This window comes from Diceros bicornis, chromosome 22 (assembly GCF_020826845.1).
Source record: "Diceros bicornis minor isolate mBicDic1 chromosome 22, mDicBic1.mat.cur, whole genome shotgun sequence".
NCBI classification, from domain to species: Eukaryota; Metazoa; Chordata; class Mammalia; order Perissodactyla; family Rhinocerotidae; genus Diceros; species Diceros bicornis.
The window spans coordinates 55,070,016-55,088,383 of NC_080761.1; the positions used below are offsets into that span (position 1 = coordinate 55,070,016).

General features: G+C 46.1%; 1 protein-coding gene and 1 long non-coding RNA gene across 3 annotated transcripts in view; one reads left to right on the forward strand and one right to left on the reverse strand.

The window, feature by feature from the left end:
* Positions 1–4,331: 4,331 nt before the first annotated feature.
* On the forward strand, positions 4,332–17,513 carry NFIL3 (nuclear factor, interleukin 3 regulated). 2 transcript variants are annotated; one of them, XM_058566024.1, is made up of 3 exons: positions 4,332–4,522; positions 11,568–11,715; positions 15,645–17,513. In XM_058566024.1, the coding sequence occupies exon 3, from the start codon at positions 15,821–15,823 to the stop codon at positions 17,210–17,212; it is 1,392 nt and encodes a 463-aa protein (XP_058422007.1). In that variant the 5' UTR covers positions 4,332–4,522; positions 11,568–11,715; positions 15,645–15,820; the 3' UTR covers positions 17,213–17,513. The 2 variants fall into 2 exon arrangements, with proteins under 2 accessions (XP_058422007.1, XP_058422006.1); XM_058566023.1 differs by lacking the exon at positions 11,568–11,715.
* LOC131420197 (uncharacterized) overlaps positions 11,898–18,368 on the reverse strand; it is a 52,734-nt gene continuing 46,263 nt past the window's right edge. The window contains exon 4 of the long non-coding RNA XR_009223496.1: positions 11,898–13,351. This is a non-coding gene — a long non-coding RNA (uncharacterized LOC131420197). The remainder of the gene's footprint in view (positions 13,352–18,368) is intronic.

Here is an 18,368-nt window from a genome sequence, read left to right on the forward strand (position 1 = left end):
GGAATGACGAGGATTTGATGACTGAGGAAAGGGTAAAGGAAAACAATAAGAATGAATCAGATAAATCGAGAGAAAAAATACAAAAGAAGAATAAAGGCCAACAAAAGTGGGAGAAAGAAGAGAAGGCGCAGGGGAAGGAGAGGGGTGAGCCTGGTGATTCCAAATAGGATCAAGTGTGGACATAAAACAAAGTACACAAGTGAAAGAAAGAAATACCATTCCAGGAAGTTTCTGCCCAAATATTCAATGACTCATTAGGTAGAAGCCAAAATACCAGCATAAATCGCATACTAATGGGTGTGGGCAGGCCTCCCATGGGTGACCAGCCTCGGCAATCACTGCCACATTAGCTCACACTTTACAGCCTCAACCTAAAAAAAAAACAACAACACCATAACCTATGGATTCCTAGAAACTGTCTTAACTTCTGTTCGTAAAGTTTAAAAAAAGGATATGAGATCCTCGATAGGCACAGTGGCGTGGGAGGAGAATGGTCCTGGACACAGGAGCCCTGATGCTGCCTGTGGGGCACCAGTGGCTGCCAAAGGGTTTTTAGCTGTGGAAAGTTTTCTGCAAAGAAATCCAGAAGCCGCTCTCTAGAAAGGTAAGGTGGAGCTATCCAGTCTGGGTCGCCAGAGGGGGAGCCTGCCTTTCCCGGGGGGCATCTCTGCAGAACTCCCCTGTCAGAGGGCACAGGCTGCCCAGTCTCCAGCTCAGTAAGCCATGAGGTCTTTCTTTTTTTAACAAATTGCTTGCCAAACTGAAAAATCAAGATATTTTACCTAAAATGTCAACTTTCTTCTGAAAAACTGGAGCCTTGGGCCCCTGTAACTATGACCCGCAGTGCAACAATCCATGAGAGCTGAGGAGCATTTTCTCTCTCTGCCACAGTCCATGTGCAGCTAACCCGAATTCTCATTATGTATCCAAGTTTGCTACCTAAAGAGGCCCAGCGTGAAGACCTCTGGCTATGTGTGTCCTCTTAGGTATCTTCTAGCTACGAACATCCTGCAGCTGTAGGGTGATTCCACCTCAGGAAGGAGAGGCCACATTCTCAGTCTTTCTGCTCTCAAGTTATATTTGCTTAATCAGAAAGCATGTCGGTAGTGTAACAAGATGAGACCGAATATGGTGGGCTGTCTTCTGCCAGTGGTTCTCCTCACGTCCCCGCCTCCTTCTCTCTCACCCTTTCCCCCCTAACCCCCGCCCCCAGCACTGAGAGGGACTGAGAGTAAAGAAATTTTGACTTGGTTCTTCAACCAGAACCCCTCTTCCTCCTCCTATTCCCAGGCACCTGGTCAGGCTTGCACTGACGTCTTCCTGGAAGCCTCCCCACTCTCAATAATTAGCTTCCAATGTCTTTGGTTTTATGCTCCATTTACACATGTTGATCTGAAAGTGCCTGCCTATTCTGTGAATGTTCTAGGATGTAATATTGGACACATTACCTCTTGGGTGATGCGGACAGATACTCTGGGTATTGTTCGATGGTTTCCTAATCACCAGAAGGAGCCCAAGAGTTATTTTCTGAGCTGGTATCACAGATATCTTTTATACATCATCTGATTTCCAAGTAAGATGGTGATAAAAAATGACACACAGGTATGCTCCAGGCACAATTTAGGATACCCCAAATAATCAGAGAAGCATCAGGTTTCAAAATTCAGCATAAAGAACAACTTTCCAGGTTCAGAGAATTCCTCCACTATGCTGGAGGGGGTGATTCCCAGCATGATATCTACCTTTCCTAAATTTCACGTTATCGTTCTATAAAACCACTTACTACCCATTCTACAACAGCGTTGGAATTCTATGAAATTATTCAAAAAGCAGAACAATGTGGAGAACATGTTGTGGGGGGGCGACTATGCAGGGCGGCTCTGGATTTCTAGGAACTAGCTGCATTTCTAACCCTGAAAAGGTAACTGATATATAGATATGGTTTTAATTTTATCTGAGAGGTTTTTAAAGTTATAATAAGCATTGTGAGGGTTTGGAGAAAAGGAAATGTATTAGTAAAAACGAGGAAAGCGGATATTGTAAACCAAAATCAGGATTCATTTTCATCAAGGTAGTCAACTCTTTGGAATAAATGTCTTGTGAAAACTAATAAAGGGAAATCTCATTAAAGTGGAGTGGGGAGACCAGAAGGGGGAGCTCTAGGGCAGTACCACTCCATGTCAATTAGAGGAAGAATTGTCAATTACAGACCCCAATAGAAGAATTGTCTACAGAAAAGAATCACCAATTACATGCACCAACAGAAAAAGATGTACACTGCATCTCCTACAAGAAATAGACTATCCCAGCAACACAGCCAATGAGAAACTTGCTCTCTCACTTTCCACCAATGAACTTTCCTTCAAAACAACCCCTCCCAACTTCCTCCTTTTTCTCTATAAAATAACGTTCCTCTGCTTTGCTTGCTGGACTTGCCTATAGCTTTTGCTGTAGCTTGCTTGTCCGGAATCACAATTTTTCTGCTATTCCCGAGTAAACCCATCTTACTGGTAAAATAACTGTCTGTTTTTAAGGTCGACACGTCTAACGAAGGAGGCTGACTCAAAAGCCATACACAGATGTGCCTCTTGAATTGGTGAGCACCTGAGAAGGTTGGTTTGGGGAAGAAGTTAAAACCCGAATTGTCAGGGCCTTGTTGGTAATCTACACTCTACCAGATGCATTGTGAACAAGCGTGTGTTATGAACCACAACATTGTCTTTGGAGAAGAGTTTGAAATGTGATGCTTTCCAAAAACCCAACTGATATGTGATAAACATTTTTTAAACATTACTCCTCAGGTTCTTATAACTGTGTAATATGAGAATCGGGAAGGTAGAAAAGAGACAAACTTAGCAAGCAGATTTTCTATGGATGATGGATGCCGGTGATGGGAGCCGGGGGTTCACTCTTCACTTTGGTGTCTGCTTCAAATTTTTCTTTTTAAAAACGTATTTTTATGATAGGAAAAAGAAGTGGAAAGTCATGGAAGGCATTCAGCCCAGCTCCTGCATACTCCAAAACAGAGCAGGAGGGCCTTTCCCACCTGCCACATTCCCTATTTGGGCAAGTCTGTGCGTCCCTATCAGGAACATGGCTCCTTCGCTAAAGCAAGCACTGCCCCTCTATCTATCATCTGTAAACGTGCCGGGGGTGTGTGCCACGTGCCTTTACAGCCTTGAGCGCGATGACTTAGGAACTCACTGCGAGATGCCCTTTCTCCCATTTCCTTACGTCTCTTACGTAACCCAGGAATTTGGGGCAGAAAACCGCATCCAATTAGGGGCAGAAATGACACTAACAAGCTTCTGGCTCCAAGATCACCGGAAGAGACCCCGCGCCGCCCTCTCAAGCCCCAGCAGCAAACGCCAGTGGGCGTACCAGCCGGGCGCACCCCGCCCGCCGACCCGCACCCGCAGTGGCCACTCTCTGCGTAGCCGGGGCGAGATGGACGTCGGCGAACCTCGTTTCCCGGTCGTGTTACGCAACAACTTTGCAGCCGTCATCTTCGCCCTAATTGTGCAGGGGGCGGTGTTTGTGCGTTGCGCTTTCTCTCTCCGCTCCGGGCCCTCGAGCTCTCCGGGGAGACGCGCGGGGGCATTGTGATCGCTGCCTACGCAGCACCGCGGGGCTCGGACCCATCGCCCGTCCCCCTCCCCACGGCTGCCCGCCCCCAGTGCTGGCAGCTCGCCAGCGCCCCCCCCCCCCACCCCGGGCCTCCCCTCTCGCCCACCCCAAGGAGGAGGGGTCCTCCCGGGAGTGTGCGGGAAGGGGGAGGCGGAGGTCCCTGCCACGCCCGGGTCGCCACAGCCCGCGGCCTTCGGTCGGCAACAGGTAGCCCGGCCGGCTGCGCGCTCGGGGAGACAAAAAGCTCCTCCGCGAGGGAGCGAGGGTCGCGGGGCTCACAGCCGCACCACGGCGACCTGGAGGGCGAAGGCAGTGGTGGGTAGAGCGGGACGGCGAGAGTGGGGGTCTCGGGCCCGTCCCCAGACTCGCCCGGTCGAGGCGGCAGCGCCGGCCGTCGCGCAACCCTCGAGCCGGGCGCGGGGCGCAGGTCCTCCCGGCGCTCGGGCGGCGGCGGTGGCCGCGGCCGGGGAGGGACGCGGGCTGCTGGTGGCGCCGCCGGGGAGGGGAGCGGGCGGGGGGCGGGGCAGGGCGGGGCCGCGGAGAGCCCGCCCCCGCCGGCCACGGCCATTGGCGGCGGGCAGGGGGCGGGTGCCGGCGCGGCGATTGGGGCCGCGGCCGCCCGTCACCGCGGGGCTGGCGGGCGGCGACGTAGCACGGCGCTCGGAACTGACCTACTAACACACATCTCCCGGCGCGGCCACGGCGCCCGCGGACCCGGCGCGCCGCCCGCCTCCCGCGCCGCGCCCTCGCCGCCGTCCGCCGTCCGCCGCCGCCTGCCGCCCCGAGGCCCGGCCAGAGCCGCAGCGCCCAGCGCCGAGCGCCCCGGGGCCCCACTCCCGGCGCCCCGCTCTTTCTCCCCGCCGCTCCGGCTCGCCAGCCCGAGAGCAGGAACACGGTAAGCGCTCCGCCCACCGCCGGCCCGGGCCCGGCGCCCCGTTCTCCGCCCGCTCCCGGGGCGCGCGGCCGGCGGGCGCGGGGCGCGGGGCGCGGGCCGGGCTGCGCGCGGGGCCGGCCGGCGGCGGCGAGTGTGCGCGGGGCATTCATTACATAAACTTTTGCTGCCTTGTCAGGAGGGGACTCGCCACCTTAAGGTGGCTGCTTTGATTGCAGCGCCCTCGCGCCGGCACGTAGTCCGGGCTGGTTTGCGCTCCCCCCGCTGCTGTTGCATAATGTCTCCTGATTTCAGGAAAATTGGTGTTTGGGGGAGGCTGAGCCATCTCGAGCGGGAAGGGCCACGCTCCTTTCTTTCTCGTCCCCTCTGCGGGGCTGGCGGCGGGGAGAGGAGGGGCTGAGTAGTGGGGAATAGTCTCGATTTTCTCGTTGAGAAAGAGCGTTGGTAGCGTGAACGGTGACGGCATTCGGAGAATGCCTGCGCCGCATTTGTTTGTGTCCGGGGCTGTGTCTGCACAGACGTTTTCCACCCTGTTTGTCGTCAGCGTGTTTTACTAGCGCTCGGGAAGGTTGTGGGATTCGTCCTTGCACACATTGCATGATCTGCCCGCGGTGAAATATTGGCGAGGATTACGGGCTGATGTGGGAATGTGCGCGTACGTGTGCAATGATTTGGTAATTTTAGCGCAGCGTTGGATATTAGATCGTTATTTACATCTCTGCTACGTCCCAAATAAAAAGATATATTTTTAAACACTCCTACAAAAAATGAAAGGAAGAATTCCTCGGGTTGAATTCTGATCTTGGATACTACGGGGTTCGCCTCCTACGTGTTCTGAGCTCTCATTTTTAAATCTGGGACGAACCATTGTGACGTTTACCTCCCCACCTTCCTGATTTTAATGCATTCCATTCGATCAGCCCTGTTTCTCACCTTATTGTCATTGCTTTTTCAGACACGACAAGACAGATCACATAATAGTTTCCTGGAAATGTTGCATTATGTAACTGCCGAATATGCTGGCAGTGAGCATAGGAAGAGGGAGCTAATTACGTGATTTTATAATCTTGCTACAAAGAAAGTAGGGCAGTCTCAGCCTTTCAAATGTCACTGTAACAGTTTTTTTTAAAGGATATTTTAAACAGGAAAGTAGAAAACCGGGTAAGCGTTGAGTTTGCTCATGCTGCCGAATGTGTGTCTTTTGCCCTAAATGAAGTGTGCGTTCTTCTAAATTTAGCCCTAACTATCACATTTTAACAATTGTGGCCTCGCAGAGCTATTTCTGGTGTTTTCTCCAGGGCTGTGTGCAAATACAAGTTCAAGGCCATTTGCTGTAGTTTTAACTCCACGCCTTCGGAGACCTTTGATAAGATTGTATTTTTAGGAAGGCATTTCGCAGAGCCCGATGATTTGCTGGACGCTGACTGCCATTTATCTTTTTAAAGGACACTTTAGGAAAGTGCTTTTCTCTGAGAACAGCAGGAGATGGCCAAGCGTCATCTTCTGGTCTTGGTTTTTGTAAATAACAACAGCGAGTGAGGTCACAAGTATTTATTTCACATCATGTTTTTTTTGCTCCAGACCAGATATGATTTATGGGAAACAGATATATGTTAGTAGATTGTATTTTTGTCTGGATACCCTAGTTTTATTCAAGTGAGGATATATGAATATATAATATACCCAGATTTTAAATTTTTCCCTGGACTCTTGTGTAATTATGTGTGGATATATGTATGTGATGGTGTGTATATGTCAGATTTTTTTTTTCGTAACGTAATATTTAAATAACGTGCTGGGTTGTGGGTTTTTTCCGGGGGGGGGCGTATTATAGAGATTCACCTCTGGAACAAATTATATTACCCCAAATAATTGCAGTCGCTTTCCAAGAAGCTAGTATTGCTCCAGGGCCCCCAGTGTCAGACCCCGACCTACTTTGGAGCTGGGGCTGGGAGCCCCGGGCCCGCAGGGGGCCGCGTTGCGCCACCTTCGGATCGCTACCTCCAGTGGCGCGCCGGTGCCGCCTGGCGCGCCCCTCCCTCCTGCGGCCCGTGAGGTCTGGGGGGCGTGGGGGTGGCGGGCGGGGGCCTCGGGTCGGCACCGGAGCGCCCTGGGCGGCGCTAGGACGGGGGCTGCGCGGCGGCCAGCGCTCCTCCTCGCCCCCTCCCCACATTCCTTTGTTCTGGCGCTGGGGGTCCTGGCGGCGCCGAGGCCCCGCTGCGCCGCCCACCCGGCGGGGGGCGGGTCCCGGGGAGGCGCGGCGCTGGGGGTACGGAGGGAGCGCCTGGGGCCGGGGCGTCCGGGTGCGCTCTGGGTTCGCCGGGCGGAGGGAGGGAAGGGGAGTTGGAGGGGCGGGGGACCTAGGAAGGAGCGGAAGGGAGCCGAGGAGGAGGGGACGGGAGCCAGGAGGAGCGGAGGGGAGCCGGGGAGGAGGGAAGGGACCAGGGCGAGGCCGCGCGGAGAGGGCAGCGCGGCGCCCTGAGCGTTCGCGTCGAGGCGGCCCGCCCTCCGACGGGCGGCTCGGGGGCCTGCCTCCTGCCTCCTGCCTCCTGCCTCCTGCCTCCTGCCTCCTGCCTCCTGCCTCCTGCCTCCTGCGCGGCGAGCTTCTGAGCACCGCGGACACCTTTGTTCCAGGAGGCTGCAGTGTATTTTGGAGGCAAGCGCTTCTTGGTTCTCGAAGTGAAAAAGACCTAAGAAAATCTCCAGATGTCAACAGACCGCAGAAATTGGAGGTGGGGGCGCTCCAGCATTGACGGCGATGGAAAGGGGGCCCCAGCTTGACTGTGGCTAGTCGAGTCGACGTTTTTTTCCTGCTTTGAACCTTTAGTTGTGCGGTCACAGGCTAGAGTAGAGAGAACTCGATCCCCGGAGTTCAAAATAAAACAAAAATCAAAGCGCCCACGTAGCCGCCGCTGTCCTGTAAGACTACAGTGTTGTCTTCCTGGCGCAAGACTTCTGAGGTGGTGCTCCTGCAACAATTCGCAGAGAATTCAGGGCGACGTCTCAGATGTTTTCTGAAAGCGTATGAGCACAATGTCCTTTGTTGAAAAGTTGGCTTCTCTGGGGTTGTATCCTGCAGCCCCCTCCCTAATCAGTTTCTCTCCTGAGTGTCAGGCGCTGTCAGCAGTTAGAGGACATGCTTAGGGGACAGGCTCCAGGCTCGGAGGAGCTGGTCCAGGCCCCAGCCTGTGAGCTCGGCGCTGCCCTGATTGACCTGGGTCTGCAGGGTAAACTGAGGGAATCAAACCCATCCCGCTGGGCAGTTTGAGGAGCCCAGCAAATGCTTCCTGTATCATTGACCAGGAACCAGATTTTTTTTCATACAAAGGTATTCCCCTTCATTTATCGCTAAGTCTCTGTGCAGTCATAGTAAAGATTGAAGTTTGAATTAAGCCTACAATTAAAGATCCTTCTTGAAATCTGTTTTGTTCTAATAATTGTTAATATTTTTTTCGAAACTATTTGCCATTACGTTCAATGATAATTTAAGTTTGGAGAGAATTCTTGACAGGATTGCAGAATCTCACACTTCCCAAGTCATTGGGTTAATGTTTTGGAAAACTGTTTGAAGGAACAGAGAGGGGTGTGACGGTGGCAGGAATGATGTAAAAAGTGGCAAACAGCACGGCTTTTCCAAGTTCCCTTGACCTCTCTGTGACGATGTTCCTGCCTGGATACTCTGCACTGCACTTCTGTGGTCTGAGATCATCCAGGCTGGTCAGATCCCACAGATGAGTCCTCTGGGAGGGAGCGTGTGTAGCAGCCTATGCTGCTGAAAACTAAGGACGGGGAAACGCTGATGGTCCGCCCTTTTGACTAAGAGAGAAAATGTCTTTGGGTTACCCTTGCAATAGGGCAGTGCTTCACTAAGAATTTCAAGAGGCTAAAATGGCCTAGAACCATCATCATCCTCATTGCTGGGAACTGCTCATTCTTCAGAAGTGAGATTAAGAGCTAATATTTACTAAACACTTACCCTGCGTGTGCCAGGCACTGTGTTGAGTGTCGAGTTATCATCTCTGTTTTATAGATAAGGGAGTGGAGGTGGAGAGAAACTGATTAGCAGCCCAGAACAGGAGCCTGAAAAGGGGATGGGGGCCGTGCTGGGAACACCCCCCTCTGTCCCTCTCCCTCCCCTGCGTGTGAGTGCAGGCTCACTGTAGTTTTTGAAACAATTTCCTTTTCTGTGTTAAAGGCTTATCTTTGCAATTATAACATCACTGTGATGCAACAGCCTGAAAATTAAAACCCTTTGTGAGAGCCCTGTCCCATGTTGAGCAATGGGCCTGACTCACTCACCGAGTGGATATTTCTAGTTGACCTTGCCTTGGTCCGTGGAGTCAGTTCCGAGACGTGGATGTGATTGCAGCGGGGAATGGAAAAGGTGCAGTCATAGGGCCCCGGCTTTATTTTTACCCGAGCTAAACTCACACATACTTCATTATTTCCATTGTAATCCAGATGGCATTGGTGCTGTGAAAAGTTGTTTATTTTTAATACGTATTGAGGAATGAGGGCCCACTTGGGATTCAGTTCAAAATATGACAGAAACAATGTAATTGAAGTTTCCTTTAATATTCATTTCTTGTTTTTGTAAGGTATGCCTGTATTTCACAGAGTTAACACATTGTTTGATATCCTGTTATTTTTCTAAATTATGTTTGAGTTGATTTTTATCCAGATTGGACTCGTAGGAGAATGTCGAAAGAGTCTGACCTTTGATCACAGACATTACATAAGAGTTTTTCAGTTTCAAAATGAGTTTCTATTACTAACACCCCCAATTATCTCTCAAATTTCTTTGCAAATAACTTTCCTCTAGTGAAAAAAAAATACTGTTTCTCATCTGGTTTTAATTAGAGAGCACAGGCTTGTTTTCATGATAAAGTTCAGTGGGATTTACTAGATGCAGTTTGTAATCATCGGTGCTTTGAAGCCTCAGTTTCATTGGAATCAGAATGATGCTTGTAAACCTTTTAGTTATCAGAACATGGTGTCTTTTATTAATTAACTTTCCAGGGATCTTAAACTGCAATTAAGTAGTCTTCAAATAAACACTAAAACTAAACATTGAAAAAATCTGTCCTATTCATAAGGCACGTAGTAAAGTAAATGACATTTGTAATCATCTGCTCACAGGGAAAGAAAGTGAAATTAGAATGATTCTTCAGTACAATTAGGAACATTCAAGAACTTTTCCTACCAGACCCTCTCCCCCAGCCCCTGCACACGCAGCATTTTTGCCATCATTGTTCCCTGTTGTGTGGGTTCTGATATTACTTACCATGGCAAGATTTCCTATAACTGGGTTACTTGGTGATCATTGGTGTTCCTTAAGATTTCAGATGAGTTGCTAGACTGACAAATTCTCTTTTTGAAAGTTTCGAGAAAACTAATTGTCCCCATTTTGAAGTGACTGCAGATTTTTTAAAATGCATTTCCCCCCCAAATTCTCTCCCTCTTTAGTGAGGGCAGTTTTGTCCTTATGTATTTCTCAAGCCCACGATGGTTTGTATGCGTTAGCATCTGTGCGCTTACTCTGTGCAGGGTTCAGGATATTTTCATTGTGCACCAGGTTGCAAACGCTGACCTCCTTAAAGAAAGCATGTCAAGTTATACTCTTTCACATTTCAGTTCCTTAAAGTGTATCAATGCGATAATAAAATGCAACATTGTCATATATATTAAGTTTAAATCTAATTTTCAAGTAGTCCTTTGTTGAGGATGACAGAGCAAGAAACTTGAAATATTCTCGTTCGTCATAAACCTGATCAGGTTTTGACACATTTACTGATGCACCCAAGTAGAAAAAGTAGGTCAGTTTGTTGCTGTGATAGGATAGATTTTGGCAAAGTGTGAGAGTCTGTGTGTGTGTTGACATCTCGATCAAGTACACATTTCTCTCTGACTGTAAAGTCTGTGTTCCTAGAGACAGAATTATATTATTAGTGGGAGGCACTTAATTGGCACTTAGAGAGGTTTGACATAGTTTTCTTAATTTAAAAAGCCTTCTGTTTTTCAGCCTGATTGGAAAATCCTTGTACAACTTCAGCGTTCCCTGAGTTTCTTCATCCCCACTCCCCTCTTGATTACACATGTGTATTTTCCTATTTTATCTCTGCTTTCAAGTACTGGATTTTATTTTTATCCATGAATAGAAGTAAAGCATTTTATTGAAACAATCACGTCATGGATTTTACCCACAGGAAGAAAATGTAGGTTAGCATTTTGCTAGTATTAATAGTTTAAAGAGCTGTGAATTGAGTAACTTTATTTTTTTTTCACTAAAATGGCACTTCTCTCAAAAACAAGCAAATGCCTTAGTGGAGGAAGAGGGTTTACAGTTTAACATAAAAGAATTTTTTCTCTTTAATGGTATCTATACTATACCTCTGAAGGAGTAAGAGCACATTCAGAGAATAGAGGAAAAATTAGATGGTTCTGTAAAAATGTTTCCAAATCATTGGCACATCAAACAGTATTTCATCTTGTATTGACAGAATTTTAAAATCAAAATAGATAATAGAAACAATCTGCAGTAAAGCTTCTCCTTTAAAGAGAGAATTCACAACAAAATATTCTCATAGTAGATTCTAATGTCTAAACTATTAGTAAGACTTTAGACGCTTGAAACAAAATGTTTCTTCTTTTCTTGTTTTGTAAAGAGTTTGAATTGTCACCATTATTTCTCTGAGAGATGCGTTGGAGGCCAGAGAAGGTACAGATCTATCATTGTAAACATCAGTAATGAGGTTACTCCTCGAGGAGAAATTGGGTCTAGAATTTATGTTGTAAAGTTTTATTCTTTTAGAGAATTTTCTAAACCAAATTTTAACCTTAATTAAAAACAATATTTAGGTCATCTGACTTAAATAGACTTTAAAATTCCTGGCTTATGAAACATGACTCCTGCCTGTAGAAATAGTGCAATGTGCTATGAAAAAGCAATAATTAGCAGTGGCGCGTCCACATTAGGTATGGGAAAATATGTCGATTGGAATGTGATGACTCCTGCTCTTAAATTTCTCTTTCTATTTGTGTTTTTAAGAAGCAGCCATATTACCTAACGGGTGTAATGAAGCCACACTGAAGACGCCAACATCATAGAATCGGCATTTAGCGTCAGTTACCCACCCAAAATGGAACAAGCGGTGACTGACGTGGCGTTAGTGGTGATCTGAAAACATGAGGCAGAGGTGAAGTGACTGTTGAATTAATCATAGCAAAAACATTGGAGTTTGAAGTAAACTCATTAGTTGAGCATAAATGCTGATGTTTTAGAAGGCATTGTAAACCATCTTTGCCATCTGCTTTAAGTTCATTGATGAGGAACATAAACAGATTCTAGGGCCCATCTCTGCCCTCAACTGCTGTGTGATCTTGGGAAAGTCACTCAGTCTTTCTGTGTTTTAGTTGCCCCCGCCACCCTGTTGAAAATGGATACATTTTTGGTTTTGTTAAAAAAAAAAAATCACAGTTGACAATGTCCGTAGCTGTAATTTTTCTTTTCCTCGATTTATTTTTGCATAAATAGGGCCAGGAGATTAAAATTTTAGCAGAGACATGAAAATTTAGAATGTTTTCTCAATTCATTAAATACTCTCAGGATATAAAACAATTCTGAGGAAGCTGGAGAAAACTTCCAGGTGGTATCTTTGTTGTCTGTTCTGGCAGCATCCAGTAGTGCTTTCCTGTCCCCAAAGTAACTGAGCAAGTGGGTTTATATTACTCAGAAGTGCGAAGAAATTCCACAGAAAAAGAATGTATGTGAATGAGACGTGTTCCACCGATACACACCACAATGACCCTCTGCAAGTACAGGAGAGGGACTGAGAGGAGCCGGACTTAGTCAAAGTTGGGCTGGAGTCTTAGCTCTGCCGCTTATCCAGCTGTGTGACACTGGGCAAGTTGCCTAACTTCTCTGAGCCTTCGTTTTCTCATCTGAAAATGGTTATCATGAGGGTAATGAAATAATGGCAGGCCAAGGTCACAGTGCCTGTTGCGTAGTAAGTGTTCAGTAAATGGCACCTTTTATGACTGTTTTTGTTAACATCATACCAAGGAAAAAGCAGTTCCGCTAGAAAGGACGTAGTATGTGTACCAGGGCCCCCGTTGGCATCACTCCTCACACAGCCCTCGCCTTCCACTGCCTTCGTGAGTCTGTCTCCCACCAAAGATTAGGCTAAGACCCTCGACTCTTGGGAGTTTGGTTTTTCCCTCCTTTATGTGCCCCCAGTCTGGCTAGTGCCCAGTACACAGTAGGTGCTCCATATATGTTGAATAAATCAATTAATAAGAGAAGCTCTCTGTTAATAAGTAAAATATCTTTTTTTTACAATTTACGTAATATTAAATTAGTATCAGAAAAGTTTTTTGGTTACCACTCTTATGGGAGGCCAATGAGCAACCATCAATCAGATGTCGAGCACTAGTCTGTTCACTTTGTTGCTGGGATACAAACGTCTCCCTCTGCGTCCTGAAGGGGTCTGCAGTATAGTTGGGCACACAGAACAAACAAGTGGGGAGATACACAGTGTGCAAAATCAGCACCTCCCTCTACAGTGGCTCACACTGCTGAAAAACCTTTTCAACACTGCAAGATTGTTTGATAAGTAAGATGAGAGAAAATATCCTAAGAGTAGGTGCTGACTTGCTGATGGAGTCGTAGAGACAATTAACCCGTGCAGATGAGAGGGGAATCCCAGATTCTGGTACACGTAGTAAAATTCAAATAGGAAGAAGATTACCAAAAGGAAATGAGATTTTCTGCAGGTTTTGAATGTCCCAGCAAAGTTGTAGAGATGATCAAGTGGACGTACAATCCTTAGACACCTAGGAGAAAGAGGTTAAAGAGATTTTAAGACAAGTGGGATATTTTCATTAAATGAACGTGGGATTGTTTTCTCAACGCGGTGTGGCGAGGGCTGCCTTCCCTACTCAAGCCAGACTCATGGTGCATGCAGCGTTTGGGCCATGAGGTTGAAAAAAGTCCCAGCTCACTCCATGTAGAAATGATGAAAATGGATACAAAATGATGAAATAATGAAAAGTTTAGGAAGAATAAGTAAAATAGCCAGAATGGTGGGGCATTTCAAAGCCTAACTGTAAGAACTCGTAGGTGAGGCAAAATGTAAAAGAAATACAATTTCTTTTTAAAGGAAGGGACAAATTAAAAAATGCATGGAAGACAAAGATTCTCCAGTGGAGAAACTACCCAGAGTAATAGTGTGCACGGAACTGTAAGATGTTTAAAGCAACAGTCGTCCCTGAGGATGTAGTGAGGGTGTGAAAGGCACCTTGGAAGAGATCAGTGTAATTGCCCTCCTGCAGCTGGAATTTTTATTCTTTGCTTCAACACTCCTTTGACTTTAGGGGGGAGGACTTAACTGAATTAGGGAATACAAATCCTTAACAAGAGGAAAGAATCCATTCACGATGTGGAGGAAAAATGGGTTTTCACGTCAGAAGACAAACCCTAGAGAGAATATAGGAAGTGGTGTTGTTTTCCTAAGTGGTGACTAGAAAGATTCCCTTTCTGCACCATCCCTGACTGCTGTGGCAGACTCTCTGCCTTCGTTTCCTATTGAAGTTGCGTTATCAAAAACAAACAGAAACTGGGTATTAATAATCACGAGTTTCACTAAGTTGCAACTCACTGTTTCCACGTTGGCTCAGTTTGATGGACAAAAACATGGCATTAAACCTTACTCTTACTCAGGATCATAAATCCTGAAATCATTACATCATTCCTTCTGTTCCTTCTGGAAAAGACACAAGCTGGCAGGCTTTTCCAGCTGATAAAATTAAACTTCCTTTCATTAGTCATTATAAAACTATGCACGAGAAAGAGTGACGTGAAACAAGAACTTGAAGTGTCTTTAATGTGGTGGAGTAGAGTGCCATGTGCACAGAGTGCTGAGTGAACGGTTGTCTTACCACACGCGTCTTTATGAAAGTATCACCTATTGGAAAATTGGGCAGAGAAGCCCTCTCTAGAAACACAGATCCAGAACCACCACGAAGAGATTGTTATTGAAACCTAATATGGATTTATTATCCCATGTCAAGCCAGATTCAGATTTATAAATATTTCATCAGTGGAAAAGGAAGCTAGTTGATGGTTCTATTTTTGAGTTCTAAATTTTGTTTGAAACTAATTAGTAAAATGGAAAGAAATTCTTTCCATAATTACATTCTCTCGGTTTAAAATAAATTTAAGTTTCAAGAATGCACTGTACTTAAAAAAAAAAGTCCCTTTGAATAGTAACTTTATTTTAGTCCTAAGCTATTATATAAATGAAATCTATTATGACAATTTTCAGGACCAAAGAAGGCACTTTGGATGCTTTAGTCTTAAGTGAATGTTTGATGAATCAATTTGAACGTTTCTAACCTCGTAGCACAGATGCATCAAGAGGGATGGCTTTAGTGAGAAGAGCCCTCTGTGTTCAGGTGGGCTGAGTCCCCTGGCGGGATGAGCTGGACATATGCCCACAGGCAGTCAGGGCTGTGATGGACAGGTTTGTGTCCACGTAAGAGTCAGATGAAAACAACTACCACCTGGTTGTTTGTGTGGCATTTAGTTTTTGTGGAAATAAAAATTTAGCTCCATTTATATCCTCTTTCACGTAATTGCAGAATTTGTTTACTGGCATTAAAGGAGTTGGCTTGGAAAAGTTCCCCTTATGAGGTGCACTTGTTTGCTTTGCAGGGATATAAATGTTAACTCAAATTCTTCAGAAGCACCACAATGTGCAAGTACTATTTAAGAACTTACCAACCAGAGGCGATCTGTCATTTCCTTCCCGTAATGCCTCATCCCCCATGTGCCCCGCCCCACCGTTTCTTCTCCTGAAACACAGCCTCACTGTTTCTCCCCAGGCAGATGTGCTTTTCTCGCTCACTCCCCTGGGCCACAAGTGACTCTGCTGATAGGTCTCACCTCTCCAACTTCACGTATAGGTATTTGGGTACTTATTTCCTTTTCAAGACTGCACACTCTTTGAAGGAAAGAACTATGTCATGTTCAGACCTGTATATCCTAAATACTTAGTGTAGTTCTTGGTACATAATTGGTAATAAGTACTTAACCAAATGGATAACTGCTTCTTTTCACTTATTGCAGGTAACTGAGAAGACCCCCACTCCATTTAGGAAGGGCAGCCAGAGAGATTTGTCCCGGACAGTAGAACAAAAGGAAGAATCTTGATGGATTTTAACCCACAGTTTATCAAGCGTTTGAGAATCTTGGGAAAGTAATTTGTTCTCCTGCACTGCATATATAGGTTAAGGTTGTTTCTGATGCAGCTGAGAAAAATGCAGACCATCAAGAAGGAGCAGGCATCTCTTGAGACTGGTAGCAGTGTGGACAAGATGATGGTGCTTAATTCTGCTTTAAGTGAAGTCTCCGAAGACTTGACAACGGGAGAAGAGTTACTTCTAAATGAAGGCAGCATGGGGAAAAACAAGTCTGCATCGTGTCGGAGGAAACGGGAATTCATTCCCGACGAAAAGAAAGATGCCATGTATTGGGAAAAACGGCGAAAAAATAACGAAGCTGCCAAGAGATCTCGTGAGAAGCGTCGGCTGAATGACCTGGTTTTAGAGAACAAACTAATTGCGCTGGGAGAAGAAAACGCCACTTTAAAAGCTGAACTGCTTTCCCTAAAATTGAAGTTTGGTTTAATTAGCTCTACAGCATATGCCCAAGAGATTCAGAAACTCAGTAATTCCACAGCTGTGTACTTCCAAGACTACCAGACTTCCAAAGCCGCCAGCATGAGCTCCTTTGTGGACGAGCACGAGCCCTCGATGGTGGCCAGCAGCTGCATCTCAGTCATTAAGCACTCTCCGCAGAGCTCCCTGTCTGATGTCTCGGAAGTGTCCTCGCTGGAACATTCGCAGGAGGGCCCTGCGCAGAGTGGCTGCAGAAGTCCTGACAGCAAGTTCCAGGTCATCAAGCAAGAGCCGATGGAACTGGAGAACTACGTGAGGGAGCCAAGAGATGACCGAGGCGCCTACCGAGCGTCCGTGTATCAGAACTACATGGGGAATCCTTTCCCTGGCTATTCTCACTCTCCCCCTCTCCTGCAGGTCAACCGGTCCTCCAGTAACTCTCCGAGAACGTCGGAAACCGATGACGGGGTGGTAGGAAAGTCATCCGATGGGGAGGACGAGCAGCAGGTTCCCAAGGGCCCGATCCACTCTCCCGTGGAACTTCAACGCGTGCACGCCACCGTGGTTAAAGTTCCAGAGGTGAACTCCTCTGCCTTGCCACACAAGCTTCGGATTAAAGCCAGAGCCATGCAGATAAAAGTGGAAGCATTGGACAGCGAGTTCGATGCCACGCAAAAACTTTCCTCGCCGATTGACATGACATCGAAGAGACATTTCGAACTCGAGAAGCACAGTGCCCCAAATATGGTACATTCTTCCCTTACCCCTTTTTCAGTGCAAGTGACTAACATTCAAGATTGGTCTCTCAAATCGGAACACTGGCATCAAAAAGAACTTAATGGCAAAACTCAGAATAGTTTCAAAACTGGAGTGGTTGACATGAAAGACAATGGCTACAAAGTTTCTGACCCAGAGAATTTGTTTTTGAAGCAGGGGATAGCAAACTTATCTGCAGAGGTGGTTTCACTGAAGAGACTCATAGCCACGCACCAAATCTCTGCCTCCGACTCTGGGTGACGTACTACTGACCAGCTCTGGGCATCGAGGAAGATGTCATTTGCAATAGATGAGTACGTTTTGTATTAGGCTGAATTTTCACTGGACCTGTGATGTCATTTCACTGTAATGTTCACATGTCGTCTGTTGAGTGTCTTTTTGTGCACCAATTATGATGAAGATTACATAGTGTTATCACTCTGCCTTGTGTATAGTCCAATAGTCCATGCAAAAGCTGTATATATTGAACATTATTTTTGTTGTTCTATTATAAAGTGTGTAAGTTACCAGTTTCAATAAAGGATTGGTGACAAACACAGAACTTCTGCTCCATTGCACTTGATTTTATGGAAAAGAACAATTTAAGTTACAAAAATAGATATTAAGATATTCTGCATTTTACTTATTTGGGGGAGTTTCCTCCCCTGAATAAGAGAGAACTGAAGTATAAGTTCAGCATATAATTTGTTTTTCTTCTCGTTTGGCCCAGGCTATAGTATGTTTGAAAACCTTCCAAAGAGAGGAAAAAAATAATTAATTTTCTTGCATTTGAGACCAATTTACTATATTACTCCTCATTATCTTTTTCTTTAAGGTTAGGTTTTCTCCATAATTTTTTTAAGTAGAAAAATCCAAGTTGTTTGTCATCAGCCTCTCTTCGGTCATCTCTCTTTTTAGATATGACACATGGATGTGGATAGTTGAGTCATTGACCCACTTTATTAATTATCAGTTCTTTTAAAAGCGTGGATAAAGACTGAGGATGAAGTCATTTTTATGTTATTGTAAATCTTAACAGTTCTAGAGTATAACAGTCTAGAGAATTAAGCTAGTGAAATTGTTTTTATTTAGTTTCCATAATTTCAGAGAACACATCAATTATCATATGCCAACATGTATAGTCTGAGTCTTTTTAATGACTTGTTTTTTTGCCATTTGTTAATGATAGCTATAAATAGTTCTAGTGTGGAAACTGTGTGATAGAGACATCCGGAAGAAAGCAGCATTCTAAGGAAATTGATGCTGAGACCATTACTGATGATTGTCTGGGGTCCTCGGCTGCCCCGTAGAAGTAGGTGTCATCAGACACAGACCAGTGTCTTCTGTGGCGAGGTGGGCCTGGCAGCTGGGTGGGGTGCGAGGGGGCGGTGGATGTTGTCAAGCTCAGCTTTCTCCA